At 36.8% G+C, this 15813-nt stretch overlaps 1 protein-coding gene across 1 annotated transcript in view; it reads left to right on the forward strand.

Moving 5' to 3' along the window:
* The first annotated feature begins 1932 nt into the window (after positions 1 to 1932).
* Btbd8 (BTB domain containing 8) overlaps positions 1933 to 15813 on the forward strand; it is a 77940-nt gene continuing 64059 nt past the window's right edge. The window contains exons 1-2 of the mRNA XM_026403107.2: positions 1933 to 2209; positions 8124 to 8321. Of these exons, the coding sequence (XP_026258892.2) occupies positions 2061 to 2209; positions 8124 to 8321 (347 nt within the window). The 5' untranslated portion in view covers positions 1933 to 2060. The remainder of the gene's footprint in view (positions 2210 to 8123; positions 8322 to 15813) is intronic.

The raw sequence follows: 15813 nt of genomic DNA on the forward strand, positions 1-15813 counted from the left end.
AGCTTTAACAAGTATCTCCTAGTAGAATATGAAGCATCAATGATAGGACTTAAAAAAAAATCCTGGGGCCTCACACATACTAAGTACTACCTCTGAGCTATATCCCCAGCTCCTTGCCGTGTCTCTCTCTCTCTCTCTCTCTCTGTCTCTCTCTCTGTCTCTCTCTCTGTCTCTCTCTCTCTCTGCATTTATTCTTTAATCACTTTAATAGTCAGTTGCCTAAGCTGCCTCAGATTAAATTACATGTCTAAAAATTTATTCCCAACCAGAGAATAGCCTACTTTTTACTTCATCAGCTGATAAAGAGGCATCAATAGAAATACTGGCAGAGTTTTGAAGGGAAAGAGCCTGACACTAGACTTCCTGGTTTGTTTAATTTAAGGTGTACAACATGATGTTTTGATACAGTGAAATAATCAATCAAGTCAATTATTATATTATTTCACATAATTAACTTCTAAATAATTTGAATACTGCTACAATGAACATGGGAGGGCAGGTCTCTCTATGAGGTGCTGATTTCATTTTTTTTTCAGTATACATCCAGAAGAGAGATTGCTGGATCATATGGTAGTTCTATTTTTAAATTTTTGAGGACTTGCTGTACTGTTTTTCATAATGTCTGCAACAATTTATATTCCCACCAACAGTAAATATAAATTGACTAAATTCATCAATCAAAAGGTAAAGATGGGGCTGGGATTGTGGCTGAGCGGTCTAGTGCTCACCTAGCACGAGCGGGACCCCGTTCGATTTTCAGCACCACATAAAACTAAAGGTATTGTGTTGTGTCCATCTACACCTAAAATAACTAAATAAATATATTTTTTTAAAAAGGTAAAGATGGTTTTTATTTTCAAGCTTGTTGTGTGACCGTGGTCAAGTTACCTATCCTCTCTGTTTCCCTCATCTGTAAATTGGGGCTCAGGGAAATACCTATCTAGACAGTTAACCTGAGGACTGAGTTAATACAAAATAAAGCAACAAGAATGTTTTCATCACACAATAAGCTTTCAGATTAAAATGTCAGGTTTCTGAGTATCTGAAAGGGGGCATTTAGAGAAATGGCTACCTCTGGGTCAATCTTATGTTATAAAGTCCATATATTTTCTAAGCAATTGTTACTCTCAAGTGTATGCAGAGCTTGTCAATAAAGCAGCTTTTTTTTTTCCCCAGCAAATGATCAAATAAAAAGTACTGAAACTTTCAAGTGAAGCACTGTCTTCAAAATTCTAGAGCTCCTCCACTCACTTCTCTACTCAATGGAAGCCTCTGTCCCTCTCAATTTACTTTTGTTCTACCTTCCTGATCATAAAATTTTGGGATTTATACGCAAAATCATGTAATAAAATTTGACCTTTCTCAGCTCAAATCCAAGAGCAGTTACATGAATCACTCCTTGGATCAGAAGAGGATGGAATCTTCGAGACCCTGTAAATACCCTTTGTATTGGACTCAGGATTATTTTTGCGGCAGAGTTTAGTAATCTTTTCCTCTACTCCCAACTTTTCTTGCCCAAAGTATTCTTCAGGGTTGAGAAGCAGGTAAGAGAGGGGGTGAGATTCGCTGCTGGAATGGTCATATGTATCAGTTTTTCGTGTGTGTGTGGGGGGGAGAACCGCAAACATGTCAGGACGACACAGCATACAAAGGCTGATCGTACTGGTTTGAATTTAGTTCTAAAAAACGTGTTTATTAAAATGAATGGTTGACACTAACCGCAAAGGAAAGACGAGGGACGGACAGGTCCGCCAGGCCCCGTCCTGCAGGACCGCCAGTTAGCTGGCAACTCCGGGTAGGCGCCTGCAACCAGAGGTAAACAGAGCTACTACGCCTGCGCACGCCCACAGGGGTCACGTGCCGTCCTGGGCCTGCGAAATCGCCCCGAGGGCGGTCCGACAGCTATTAGAGTCCGTAGGCAAACAGAAGAGGGGCGTCAACCTTTTTCCTTAGGGGGCGGATTCGGGTCTTGTGGAGCGTTCTGTCGGAAACGCCCCCTTTTTCCTCCGGGGCGGGACGAGTGAGGCCCAGTACTGTCTGCCGCGGCACCTCAGTAGGGTATGGCCCGCTGTGAGGAGGGCGCCACGGTGTCCGTGGCACTTCTGGGGTCCCCTGGAGTTTGCAGTAAAGGGTTGCAAAGGAAGGGTCTCTGTGAACGGCGCCGGCTGAAGGCGACGGTGTCGGAGCAGCTCAGCCAGGATATGCTCAGGTAGGAGGAGGCGGGAACTCTGGCTGCATCAGTTGCTTCAGTGTCCACCTTCGCCCCCGAAGCTGGGGCTTCCTCCAACTCGGTCTCCCCCATCCCTCCCTACCTCGTTCCCCTGGACTCCGGCAACTGCGGGATGTTCGCCAGTCTCTCCACTCCTCCGACACCCAGATAACCAGTCTCAGTATTTCAGACACCACTGACCACATTCAAAGGAAAAGCAAAATTGTGGTTATATGCAGCACCCGTTTGTGCTAAGATATTCTAACAAGGGGCAGTGTTGAAGACAAATCACTAAGGTCGGGGTGGATTCCTGTTAAGAGACATACACTTTTTTTTTAAAAATTTAAGAAAGTAGTTGAAATTAGGCATATTTGTATTGAGGAAAGATAGAACAAATTACTGGAGACTTGGATTTGCCCTTTTCTGTGAGCTCTGCTGGAGCTCTCTTTTAAAAGGTTTACCAGGAATGCTTATATAGAAATACTTCCTGATTGCAACCTGGCTTTCCCTCTCCACCTAGAACACTCTGTGGTTCCTACCAACTCCCATCTCCCAGGAGGACCCAAGAAAATGAAGGGTTGTCCTGAAGCTAGGCCTGTGAATATCTTCCTTAATCTGTAAAGAACCCATTTAAAGTCATCTCTCTTTATAAAGAAAATTAATTCAGCTAATCTCCATTACCTTTAAAACATTGTTTCTTGAACTTAAATGTGAATCAAAATCACCTGGAGGGCTTGTTAAAACAGGTTGACTGGGTCCCATCCCAAAGATCTGATTCAGTTGAGCTGGGACCTGGCCCCCAAGGTTTTGTAGTTCTGATAAGGACCAGGTGATGCTCATTCTCTTGGTTGCAGTCATACTTTGAGGACCACTGAACCAGAATTTTTTTTAACAACATTGAAAAACTTCATATACTTACCTAACCATCTTACATGAAAGTTAATCTTCCCCAAGCACACCTATATCACTGATTTATTCTACAAATATTAATGTAACATCTAGTTCCACTCATGTATCTAGTCCTGTACTAGGTCCTGAGGAATCAAAGATTAAGACATTGCTTTAGTGTTTGTGCTTACACTTTAGTGAGAGATGACTAAACAAAAGTGGTGGTAGAAGTAGGTTGAGGAAGGATTTAAAGGGTGATAAATTTGAGTGAGCTCTTGGGGATTAAGAATTGAAATAAAGATTGGGAAGGAAGAACTAGAGGATGTTTAAACATGGGGGATGTGTCTTACACAGACAGAGATTTGAAAGAACTTGATTTATTTGGGAAAGCAAGTTATATTAGATTCTAGGTTACCTGAGCCAATGAGATAATGTGGAGAAGTGAAGAAAAACAGGAAATAGTTTCAGCAGTTAAAAAAAGAAAAAGAAAAGATCAGATGCAGAACTGGAAAGTTGCTTGGGATATGACAATAATTGCATAATAAGACCATATAAATTCATGGACCATTGTTTGGGACAGTTTTATAAGAAAAAGCTAATATGTATTACCATCCTACTTACTTACTAGATACTGGGCTTATGTGTAATGTTTTATTTATTTTTCTCACAAATCCCAGTGAAGTAAGTCCTGTTATCATCCTCACTTAAAAAATTAAAGACACATTGTATGAACTTTATAGAAAAAATGATAGAATAAGAACCTTGGAAGTCTGCCTCCAGAATCTTTAAAGTGACTTGCCCAGGATCACATGGGCAGAATATGAGCCATAACATAAACCCAGGCAGTCTGCCCTCTCTACAGTAGCTTTAGAAACTGATCTTCTAGTAACTTTGTTTCATCATATTTGCTTTTCTCCTCACCATTTCTTTTTCTTTCTTTTTTTTTTTTTTTTTTTTTTTTTTACTATACCATTGATTTGCTTCATAAGGCTCTTAAATGCCATTGGTTGGTCCCATCAACTGATGGCATCTAAGCAGTGTCCCTTCTGCTGGCATTGTCTTGCTTGACTACCACATTGGCTGAAGGCTAACTTTGGCTCAGTCCTTCATCTATTCAGATGTGATTAGGACATGAGGGCATGTAGTCCATACCAGTCCACATATAATTAATGAGTTTGTCACTTTATTAGAATATGGCAGATGATCAAAATGACAACATAGGAAGGCAAGTAGATACTCTAAGACTTGATAACAGAGTCTCTCTCTCTCTCTCTCTCTCTCTCTCTCTCTCTCTCTCTCATTTTTTTTCTTTTTTGTGGTACTGGGATTGAACCTAGGGGCACTCTACCACTGAATTAGATCCCCATTTCTTTTTCTTTTTTTATTTTTTTTAAATTTTGAGACAGGGTCTTGCTAAGTTACCCATGCTGACCTTGAACTTATGAGGTCTCCTGCCTCAGCCTCCAGAGTCACTGGATAAGAGGCTTTCTTCTACCAGGGAAATGTTTGTAATGTATTCTGGAGGAAGTGGTATTTTAAAAATATGAATTAAAATATTTAGGTTTTGAATTTGAGAAAAGAAATTGGAAACTGACTAGTGAGATTTTATAGTAGTCAAGAGATAAATAACAGGGTTGGTGACTGATTACATGTTGGGTAACTTGGGAAGGGAAGAATGGAAGATGACCCCAAATCTTAGGATGTTTGAAATGGAGGTGTATAATGAATGCTTGGGAAGCTCTGTATTCAGAGACAATTGGAAATACATCTGGAGTTAAGATGGAACTTGGACTAGCAAATACAGATTAATGGTTGCTGATATCACCAGCACCCAGTTACTCAGACCAAGGGTTAATCCCTTCATTTTGCCTTCTAGATCCAGTTGCTAACTTTATTAATTCCAACCCCTCTTTCTTTTTTAAAAATTTTTTTTAATATTTATTTTTTAGTTATAGTTGGACACATTATCTTTAATTTATTTATTCATTTTTATGTGGTGCTGAGGATTGAACCCAGTGCCTCACCCGGGCTAGGTGAGCACTCTACTGCTGAGCCATAACCCCAGCCCCTCCAATCCCTCTTTCTTAACCACTGATCCTCCCCTGGCTCCAATTCTTTATGTCATCTTCCTGCTGTTTAATAGTTGTCTCATTTTCATTCTCATTTTCTTCTAACTCTTTCATTACACAACTAACACGTGATTTGGTTGGGGGCTATACTGGGGATTTAGCCCAGTGTACCTCTACCACAGAGTACATACTCAGTGCTTTCTATTTTTTATTTTGAGATAGGGTCTTGTTAAATTGCTGAGATTGGCTATAAATTTGCATTTCCCTCCTGAGTTATTGGGATTATAGGTATGTGCCACCATGCCTGGCTAACAGGTAATATTTTGAAAAATAAACTTGCCTATGTTTCAAACTATTTGGTGACTCCCCTTCAACTGAAGAATACAGTTAAGCTGTTTGTCTCTCTTATTCATCCTTGTCCCTCAGCTTTATCCATCACTTTTAACCTTCTCAGTACTCTATGCAGACCATGTTGTAATTCCATGCTCACACTTAACTTTGTAAGGATTGTGGAGCTCAGGAACTCCCTCCTACTTTCCTTTATTTCTCTATGAGGTCTTAATCTATACTTGAAAAAAATTTGTGCCATTGAGTGTATCACACTCTGAATAATTTCAGGGCTGGTTTCCCTACTGTACTATAAATTCCTTGAGGGCAGGTATTATGGTTTAGTGATAACTGGGATTTTTAGCAGCAGTCTAAAATGCTTTAGTTAGACAATTCTATGATTCAACTATTTGTCCCCTCCAAAATTCAAGTTGAAATTTAACTGCCATTGTAGTAGTATTGAGAGGTGGGACCCTTAAGTGTCAATAAAGGCCATGAGGGTACCATCCTCATAGGTTATGAGGACTTATGTTCTTATAAAAGAATTTTCCCTCCTCTTAATTCTTCCTGCCCTCTTGCCTTCCACCATGTAATAATGAGTCGAGGAAACCCTTGCCAGGCGTTGGCACCTTGATATTGGACTTGCCAGCCTATAGAACTATAATCCATTAAAATTTTGGTATTCTGTTATAGCAGTATAAAGTGAACTAAGACAGGTTAATACAGTAGTTAGCAAAGAAATGAGGTGGAAAGAAGCTGGGTCTTGACAATCTTGAGCTTTTGCTTTTGCTTCAGTCTGCCCACCCTCTAGGCTTTACTGTTACTTAAGTCAGTAACCCCTCTTCATGTTCAAGCCAATCTGAGTCAGATTTTGTTAGTTATAATGGTTACAGGATATACTCACAATAGATACAAGTGGTTTTATAAAATAAAAAGCAATATATTTCCACATTAATAATTTTTAAATATTTATTTATTTATTTCTATGTTGTGTTGAGGATCGAACCCAGGGCCTCACACATATCAGGCAGGTTCTCTACCATTGAGCTACAACCCTAGCCCCCACACTAATAAATTTTAACACAACGTTTTTCTTTCATTTAACAAATACTCAGGAGTATCTCTTACAAACAGGAGATTCCCTAGTGATGGTTGTTTGACTACCAGATGCAGTGCTTCCTTATTCACTTGAAGAAGGGAGAAATAGGGAGAAAACGGGTGGGAGAAAGGAAAAAATTGAGTGTACAATTTGAGTTTTTTAATTAAAGTTTGAAAGAATAGCACATTTGTATAACTTTAAAATTACTTAGGAAAATAATATGAAAATATTGATCAAAATAAGACATATGTCTGCTTATTATTTTCAAGATTTTGAAAGCTTTTGTGCTCCGAAATATTTGTTTTGAAATGTATGAAATATGATATGTCAAGAGCTTTGTAATGTTTTGAACAACTAATTAAAAAAAAGAAAAAAAATTTGTTTTGTTTAGGGTAAAATAGGATCTTTTAATAAACAGATATTGAACTCTTGCTGTATACTGAAGATATACAGTTTTTGTCCTTGGGGAGTTCATTGTCTAATAGGGAGAACACACATAAAATAATGATGCAATGGCAGAAGTGCTGTAATAAAGGTATGTACTGAATGTAATGGGATTAGAGGAAGAAGCCATTTGCTTGCTCTTGGGGGAGGATGAGTGTCATTGGCAACTTTCCAAGATGGCTATCTTTACCCATTACTTGTATAGTCTATAGTGTACTACTGTGATTGCCAATTATATCTTGCAATACAGAAGTCTTCTGAGAATACATACCTTGACAATTATATTGCTATAGTGATATCAAGTATTGTTTCATATTTAGAGTGTAAGTATAATGGTTACTGCAAAAAGACAAAAGATTAAAAAGTTTCAATTTTTTATTTCTGTTCTTCCATTACTTTCTGTATGAATGAAATCAATAGGCTTTATCATAATTATGTCTCTATATTAGTAAAGGGATTTGAATGGGTTTACCCCTGAGTTCATCATTTTAAAAATACATTACAGCATGACTAATTCTATTTGGGTGGAGGGAAAAGGGCCTAAATGTCACATTCTTGACATCCAAGCTTGCATGTCAGACTTGGTAATTAACAATCAGAACAAAGTGTACCAGTTTCTAACCTGAATTGTCTATTGTTATGTTTGATTTGTTGGTGTTATTGACCATTGACTTTTTTTGCTTCAATTTTAGTAAGATTTTTAAAAAGTTTTTTCTTCTTAATAGTCAGCAACCATGTTAACTTTGTGTTCTGTGTTTCAAAAAAAATCTAAAGGAGGTACATTACATATGAAAGACAATGTAAGTATAAAATAAATTTTATTATTAGAAGGAATTAAAATACATTTTGGAAAAAATGGTCAGATTCTTTTAGTGAAATTGCCTTTGTTTTTACTATAAATTCTTAGAACATTAGATTCTAAGCCAATATTAAGTGTTCTTTGGAATGAAGTTAGAACAAATCTATTTTTACTCTTATTTTGTTTCCTGTACATTTTAAAATTATGTTATTTTTAAATCTGCTTTATAAAAATTCTATATTTCTTAGCATCACTAATTAAACTATGATTCTATTTCATTCCTTATAGGCTTTTAAGGGAAGAAATCCATACAGATGTTACTTTCTCTACAGATTATACTTTGTTCAAAGCACACAAAGCAGTCCTTTTAGTAAGGGTTCCTGACTTCTATTTCCATATTATTGGACAGACATCAGACAGTATAACGAATCATGAGCCTGTTCCTGTGGAGAATGTTGAAGTTTTAGAATTTAGAACATTTTTACAGTAAGTGCTCTTTTTTCCTATTACATTTAATTCTAATAAATAATTGGTATTTTTAAGCATGTATAGTGTGTGTATGTTTTCATTTCATTTATTTTCATCTCTTTAATAACCTGGTAAGGAAAATCTATTAATTTGAATTATAAATTACCATAGTAATTAGTATTAGTAGAATCTATTATTATCATAGGCTAATTATTAATAGAAGCTCAGTACAAATTTAAGACTGATCCTGGCCTGCAATTGTTGCTCAGTGGTAGAGTGTGTGCTTAGCATGTACAAAGGCCTAGGTTCGATCTCTAACACATACACACACACACACACACACACACACACACACACACACACACAGACTGATCTTAGGAGAGAAGAAATGAATGGTGTGCTCTCTGATAATTTGAATGAATTATTCTATGCTAGGGTGACACCATTGACATTTTGGTTTAGATACTTTTTTGTTGTTGTGGGGGCAGTGCTTTGCATTTTATGATGTTAGTTGTGCCATCTTCAGACTTTGCTATATATCCTCAGGGAGTTAGGTGTGTGTGGCTATTGAGAACCATTGGCACATACTGATTTATTAAATAGGGGCTGGGGTCGTGGCTCAGTGATAGAACACTCACCTAGCATGTGTGAGACACTGGGTTCAATCCTCAGCACCACATAAGAATAAATAAAAATAAAGCTATCATGTTCAACTACAGCTAAAAAATATATAAATTTTTAAAATAAAACTTTAAATAGTTTATAAAATATATTAGATCATAACTGTTTTTATTCTCATGGCTTATGTCTTAGTTCATTTGAACTGCTAAAAAAGGAAGTACCTTGGTTCTGGTAATTTATAAACAACAGAAATTAATCACTACAGTTCTGTATTTTGGGAAGTTCTAGATAAAGGTTCCAACAGATTTTGTGTTTGATGAAGGCTACTTCCATATAGATGGTACCTCCTTTATGCCTTCACATGGCAGTTGTTATGGACAAACTCCCTCAGGTCTCTTTAAAGGGCACTAATACCATTCATAGGTTGGAGCCCTCATGGCCTAATAATCATTCAATTGTCCCACCTTTTAATACCACCACATTGAATTAAGTTTCAACATAGAATTTGGAGAACATAAGCATTAAGACCATAGCAGCTTTATGTGGTCAAAATTTTTTGAAAATAGATCATCAGTTAAACTTTATAGTATTTGGGGGATTCATGTGTTTGATGAAAATTCTCATCAACTAAATAATGAGAGAAACTAATTTAACTTAATCCCATTCTGTACTTCATTTCTTTTTATTATTTAATAATATTCAGTTGTGTATCACATTTTATTTATCCATTTATCAGTTGATGGTCATTTAATTTTTTTTCTATTTTCTTGGCTATTATGAATAATGCTGCCATGAACCTTTATGTACAAGATTTTGTGTGAATTTATGTTTTCATTACTTGTGGGTAAATATGTAGGAGTGAAATTTGGTAGGTCATATGGTAAGTCTATATTTAATCCATTGAGGAATTCCCAGACTTTTCTAAAATGGCTATACCATTTTACATTCCCATTGTCAGTAGATGAGAGTGAATTTCTCCATATTCTCAGCAACATTTATACCTCTGTCTTTTATTATAGTTATCCTATAGATATGAACTAGTATCACATTGTGGTTTCCATTTGTGTTTCCCTAATGTTAAGCATATTTTATATACTTATTTGCCATTTTAATATCTTTTTTGGGGTGCTGTTAATGTTCTTTGCCATTTTTTAAATTGGGTTATTTGTCATCATTTTACTGAATATTCCTTATATTCTAGAATATTAGACTCTTACCAGATATATGATTTGCAAATATTTTCTTTCATTTTGTAGGTTGTCTTTTCACTTTCTTGATGGTGCCATTTGTGACATGAAAGTTTAATTTTTTTTTTTTGTACTGGGCATTGAATTCAACGACATTCTACCACTGAGCTTCACTTTCAGCCATTTTTATTTTTATTTATTTATTTATTTTTTTTTTTTAAAGAGAGAGTGAGGAGAGAGAGAGAGAGAGAGAATTTTTAATATTTATTTTTTAGTTCTCGGCGGACACAACATCTTTGTTGGTATGTGGTGCTGAGGATCGAACCCGGGCCGCACGCATGCCAGGCGAGCGCGCTACCGCTGAGCCACATCTCCAGCCCTTATTTTTATTTTTTAATTTCAAGACAGGGTCTTACTAAATTGCTGAGGCTGCCCTTGAACTTGCAGTCCTCTTGCCCGAACCTCTGGAGTGGCTGGGACTACAGGACTTGCCACTGTGCCTTCTACAAAGATTTACTTATATTTTCTTCTAAGGATTTTATGGTTTTATACTTTTGGCTCTTACATGGTCTAAGATCCATTTTGAGTTTATTTATTTTTTTTTTTTAATATTTATTTTTTAGTTCTCGGCGGACACAACATCTTTGTTGGTATGTGGTGCTGAGGATCAAACCCGGGCCGCACGCATGCCAGGCGAGCGCGCTACCGCTTGAGCCACATCCCCAGACCTGAGTTAATTTTTTTTGTGTGATGTAAGGAATCATGTCCGACTTTATCCACAGTTGTTTCAGCACCATTTTTTGAAGTAACTCTTTTACCACTGGAACATTTAGACACCTTTGTTGAAAACCAGTTGTACATTGCTCTGGATTGAATTCTCTTCCTCTAAAATTTTATGTTGAAGTTCTAACCCTTATATGATGATAGTTGAAGATAAGGCCTTTGGTAGTTAGATTTAGGTAATTTCATGAAGGTGGATTCCTCATAACATTAGTGACCTCATAAGAAGAGAGACCAGAGAGCTTGTGCTCTCCTTCTGTCACCACTCTCTGAAGACACAGTGAAATGGTGATGTCTGGAAGCCACAAAGAGGGTCTTTACCAGAACCTAACCATTACTGGCACTCAGATCTTAGACTTCTGGACACCAAAACTATGTGAAATAAATTTTAATTATTTAAGCCACATAATTTATGGTATTTTGTTATGGTAACCTGAGCTGACTGATACACTCATAAATATAAGGGTTAATTTCAAATCTATTCCATTGATATGTATATCTGTAATTATGCCAGTATCAATGGTCAGTTTTTGCTTTTCTGAGAAATAAAGGTGGATTATTGTGTCTTTATGTCCTGCATCATATTTTCTGATATGCCTTTTGCTTGTAATCAGAATCACATTGACTTTAGTGTAGAAAATTGTCTTTGGATCATTAAATTTTAACTATATGTGTGTGATTTGGCCTATTCTTCATTATATGTTCTGCCAGTTGGTAGAGTCATCTGTTTTTTTTTTAATATTTATTTTTCAGTTTTAGATGAACACAATATCTTTATTTTTATTTTTTTATGTGGTGCTTAGGATCAAACCCAGTGCCTCATGCATGCTAGGCGAGCGCGCTACCACTTGAGCCACATCCCCAGCCCGTGGTTTGTTTTTTTTTTTTTTTTTTTTGAGTTATATGAAGCTCTCCTATAAGCAAAATGGAAAATTTGCAAATTGCCTACCCTTGATTTTTCTTGTTTCTTAGAACAGCATGATATACTATAATTAAAAAAGATATTTTAAGTGTTATTTAGAAAATTATTATTTTCCAGTGTAGACCACAGGCCTTTCATTGAGAGTTCCAAATATCAATTTTAAAACATATACCTTTGGGGGTGCTGAGGATATAGCTCAGTGCTTGCCTCCCATGTACAAGGTGCTGGGTTTAATCCCCAGCACCATAAATAAATAAATAAATAATTTTTTTCCCCCTAGTAGATGGTACAGTGGAGTTCTTATGAAAACAGGCTTTGTAGTCAATCCAGGTCTACCGTTTCTAAGTGTATAAACTTGTACTAATCACTTACCATTAGTTTTCTCATCTAAAAATAGCCATAATAATAATAATATCTACCTCATAGAGTTATTGTGAGGTTTAAGTGAAATAATTGTAAAGTATTTAGCACAGTAACCTGATATTTAATAAGCACTGAACAATTTTTTTTTCTTTTTTGGTAGTACTGGGGATTGAATACAGGGGCACTTTACCACTGAGCTATATCTCTAGCTCTTTTTATTTTGAGAATGAGATCTTGCTAATTTGCCTAAGTTGGCCTTGAACTTGCAATTCACCTGTCTCAGCCTCCCAAGTCACTGGAATTATAGGTGTGTGCCACCTTACATTGCACACTGTACAAATTTTAATAAATTTGTTCATATTAGTAGCACTTTGAAATTATACATTTCTGCGGCTATTAAGTGCATGTTTAAAAGAAGATCCTGAGCCAGGAGCAGTGGTACATTTCTGTAATCCCAGCTACTTTAGCACCCTGAGGCAAGAGGATCACAAAATCAAGGCTAGCCTCAGCAATTTAACAAGATTCTGTCTCACAATAAAAAATAAAAAGGCTGGGGATGTAGTTCAGAGGGAGAGTACCCCTGAGGTTAAATCTTAGTACTGTAAACAATCAAATTAGTCAGTCAGTGAAGATCCTAGAAATAGCTTAAATTTTTCTACATTAGAGAGAAATCAGTGTTATTCTTTATTACATTAAAAGTGATGGGGGAAAAGATTAAATTAGAGGTAGAACAAGAGAGTGAAGTCAGTCTTAGACTTGGCATCAAAATAACTATCTGCCTCCTTCTAGCTGTGCGTTATCTTGTTTGATTTCTTTCAGCCTCAGTTTTCTCATTTAAAACAAGGAAGTTGGAGTAGCTGGCTTTGTACTTCATAGCATTTCACAGTGCTATATTTTAAGCAGTTAATCGTATTCTATTTTATATTAGCTTAGTCATGTATGTCTGTGGTTATGTAAGCTCTTTGAGAATAGATTGTCTCATTGATGTGCACATCCAAATGATATCTAGTATCTTATACCTAGAAAGTGCTTGTGATGTGCTCTCTGTTAGCAGATTGTGTTGAAATTTGACTACATTAAAATAGTGCATAAGGAGAGTATTACAATGGAAAATAGATATTAAATTTCTTTTAGTTAAAGCTGATAAAATAGATTTTTGAATTTTTGGCATATGAAATTCAGTTCTTTGTAAGTTTCTTCAGTTCATATCCTTTCTCTTGAATCAATAAAGATTTTTTTGTTGCTACTTATTCTACAATAATTCCTTTCGTGTATACTTGAATTAGAGTATGAAATATAGTTTTTGAAAAGTTGTTTTATATGCAGTGACTTCAGATATGGCTCAAATGTCAGTGGAAAATAGTGCTTGCTTTATGACTTCATGATTAAAATTCAAGTGAAGATCATAAAACTCTTTGATTTCCCCAGAAGACTTACCATTGTTATTATGTCTGTATGTATGAGAGGGAAAGATGAGGGAGGACTTTGAATTTTCAGTTTAACATTAATAACTGGGAGATGCTATAATAAAGTATCAGATAAACACATAAAACAACACAGGACAGCTTTCTTAGGTGGTGGCTATTTTCTCTGTTCATTCCTTTTATTACTCAGGCTGGAAATGGGTAGAATATATGTCTTCTTTGTATTAACTATAACTTGTGTATTTTTTTCTTTTGGTACTGGGAATTGAACCAAGCACTTTGTGCCTGTTAAGTCTGCACTCTACCACTGAGTTATACCTCCAGCCATGTATTTTATTTATTTTTGAGACAGGACCTCAGTATGTTGCTCAAGCTGGCCAAAAACTCCTGGTCTCAAGTGATTCTCCCAACTCAGTTGCAGGCCCATGCCAGTGCACCTGTTTTCAGCCATGTATTCTTGATGCCTTGGTATTTGGAGTCTTACAAACTAACTGGGGAAAGAATTCCCCTCCCAGGGTTAACTTGTTCCTAGAGATAATAAATGACTTGCCTGTGAATACATCTTTTATATGCAAATCAGCCAATCTTGAGTCCATATACCCACCCATACACCTTCCTCCATCTAATTCTTACACTCCAGGAGACAATATTCCTCTACCCTGATCACCCCAGGGTCAGGTATCAGACAACTGGGGTGATCAGGGTAGAGGAATTCTACCTATATATAGCTAGGAGCTTGACAACATTATTTAACTATGTAATCCTAATCCTGTTCAGTTACTCACCTCACCTTGCTCATTCCTTCCTAGGAAATACACAATAATGGCTTTTGAGGGCCTGAGTTTGATCCCCAGTACTGGAAGACAAAAAAAAAAAAAAAGCCTTTGTCTATATTTTTTCCTGTTCCTTCTCCCTCCTAACCAAATCTGTTGCTTTTTCCCATGTGGCCCTGCATAGCACGGTTCACCCCCCACCTTCTGGGAGTTGTAAATTACAGATTATCTTTTCAGTAGCAATAATTTCCTGATCTGTCTGCCTCACTATACCTGAACAAACCCCAAATCCCTGGTACAGTTTAAACCACATATGAATATCATTGCTGCCTTCAGACCATTCTCCCCCCTTATTCCTAAACTCCATGTGTTTGAATCTCATTTACTAGTCTATATACCACTAGGTGGTCATCCATAGACCTCCAGGTCAGTACTCCTCATTCCTCAAAGTTTTTGGCTACTGACTTTTTGTCAGTTTCTCTATAACACAATTCTTGGTAATTCCAATTGCTGCATAGATAATGCTTCCACTAACTTTGCCTCTCAGTCCCCTTAATTGCTATCTTACAGTTTTCTTGTTTTCTACTTTACCTAATTTCCCAGCACAACCCAGTGTTAGTGTGTGAGAACCAGCTCCAAGGTGTCATGAAACCAAAGAGAGAGGCAAATAGAATTGTACAGAGTGCAATTTATTGAGGCACTTACTGATGGAAGCATGATAAATGGCAACAGCAAAACCAGTTGGAATCCTGCAGTTTGGGTCAGAAAGAGAGGTTAGGTTAGGACAAAAGTGACTTCATTCTAGCTGTAATATACCTGGTTTATCGTAAGATAATATCAAAGAATTAGGAACATCCTTGGAGCCAGGGCCCACTCAAATAATTTTGTTTATTTATAGTTTGCTGGGGAACTATAGAGGAAAAACTGACTAGGATTATTCTGGGAGTGATATGAGTTTATGCCTCAAGATAGCTATAGTCATTTAAGCTGAATTCATATACCTCAACTATTCACTACCATGTCAAATTGTAACTCATGTCATTACCAGTAGCTGACTCTATAATCTCTATTCTAAGCATCTCACTCCCTAATTTCTACCTCCTATCTTTCTAGCCTACTCCTTTTAGGACTCCAGCTGTAATGACTCATTATTTTAGTGCATTTTCTGTTGCTCTTACAGAATACCTGAGACTGGGAAATTTATAAAGAAAAGAGGTTTATTTGGCTTATGGTTTTGAAAGTTCAAGAGCATGGTGCTGGCATCTGCTTGACTTCTAGTGAGAGCCTTGTGGTAGAAAGTGGAAGAGAAGTGAGTGCAGGCAAGGAGAGACACATATATGAGAGAGACCAAAGGGAGGTGCAAGGCTTGCTTTGTAATAACCCACACATGATAACTAATCCAGTCTCTGAGGAAAGACATTATTGATGAGGGCAGTTTCC

The sequence above is a fragment of the Urocitellus parryii genome, chromosome 11 (genome assembly GCF_045843805.1).
Source record: "Urocitellus parryii isolate mUroPar1 chromosome 11, mUroPar1.hap1, whole genome shotgun sequence".
NCBI classification, from domain to species: Eukaryota; Metazoa; Chordata; class Mammalia; order Rodentia; family Sciuridae; genus Urocitellus; species Urocitellus parryii.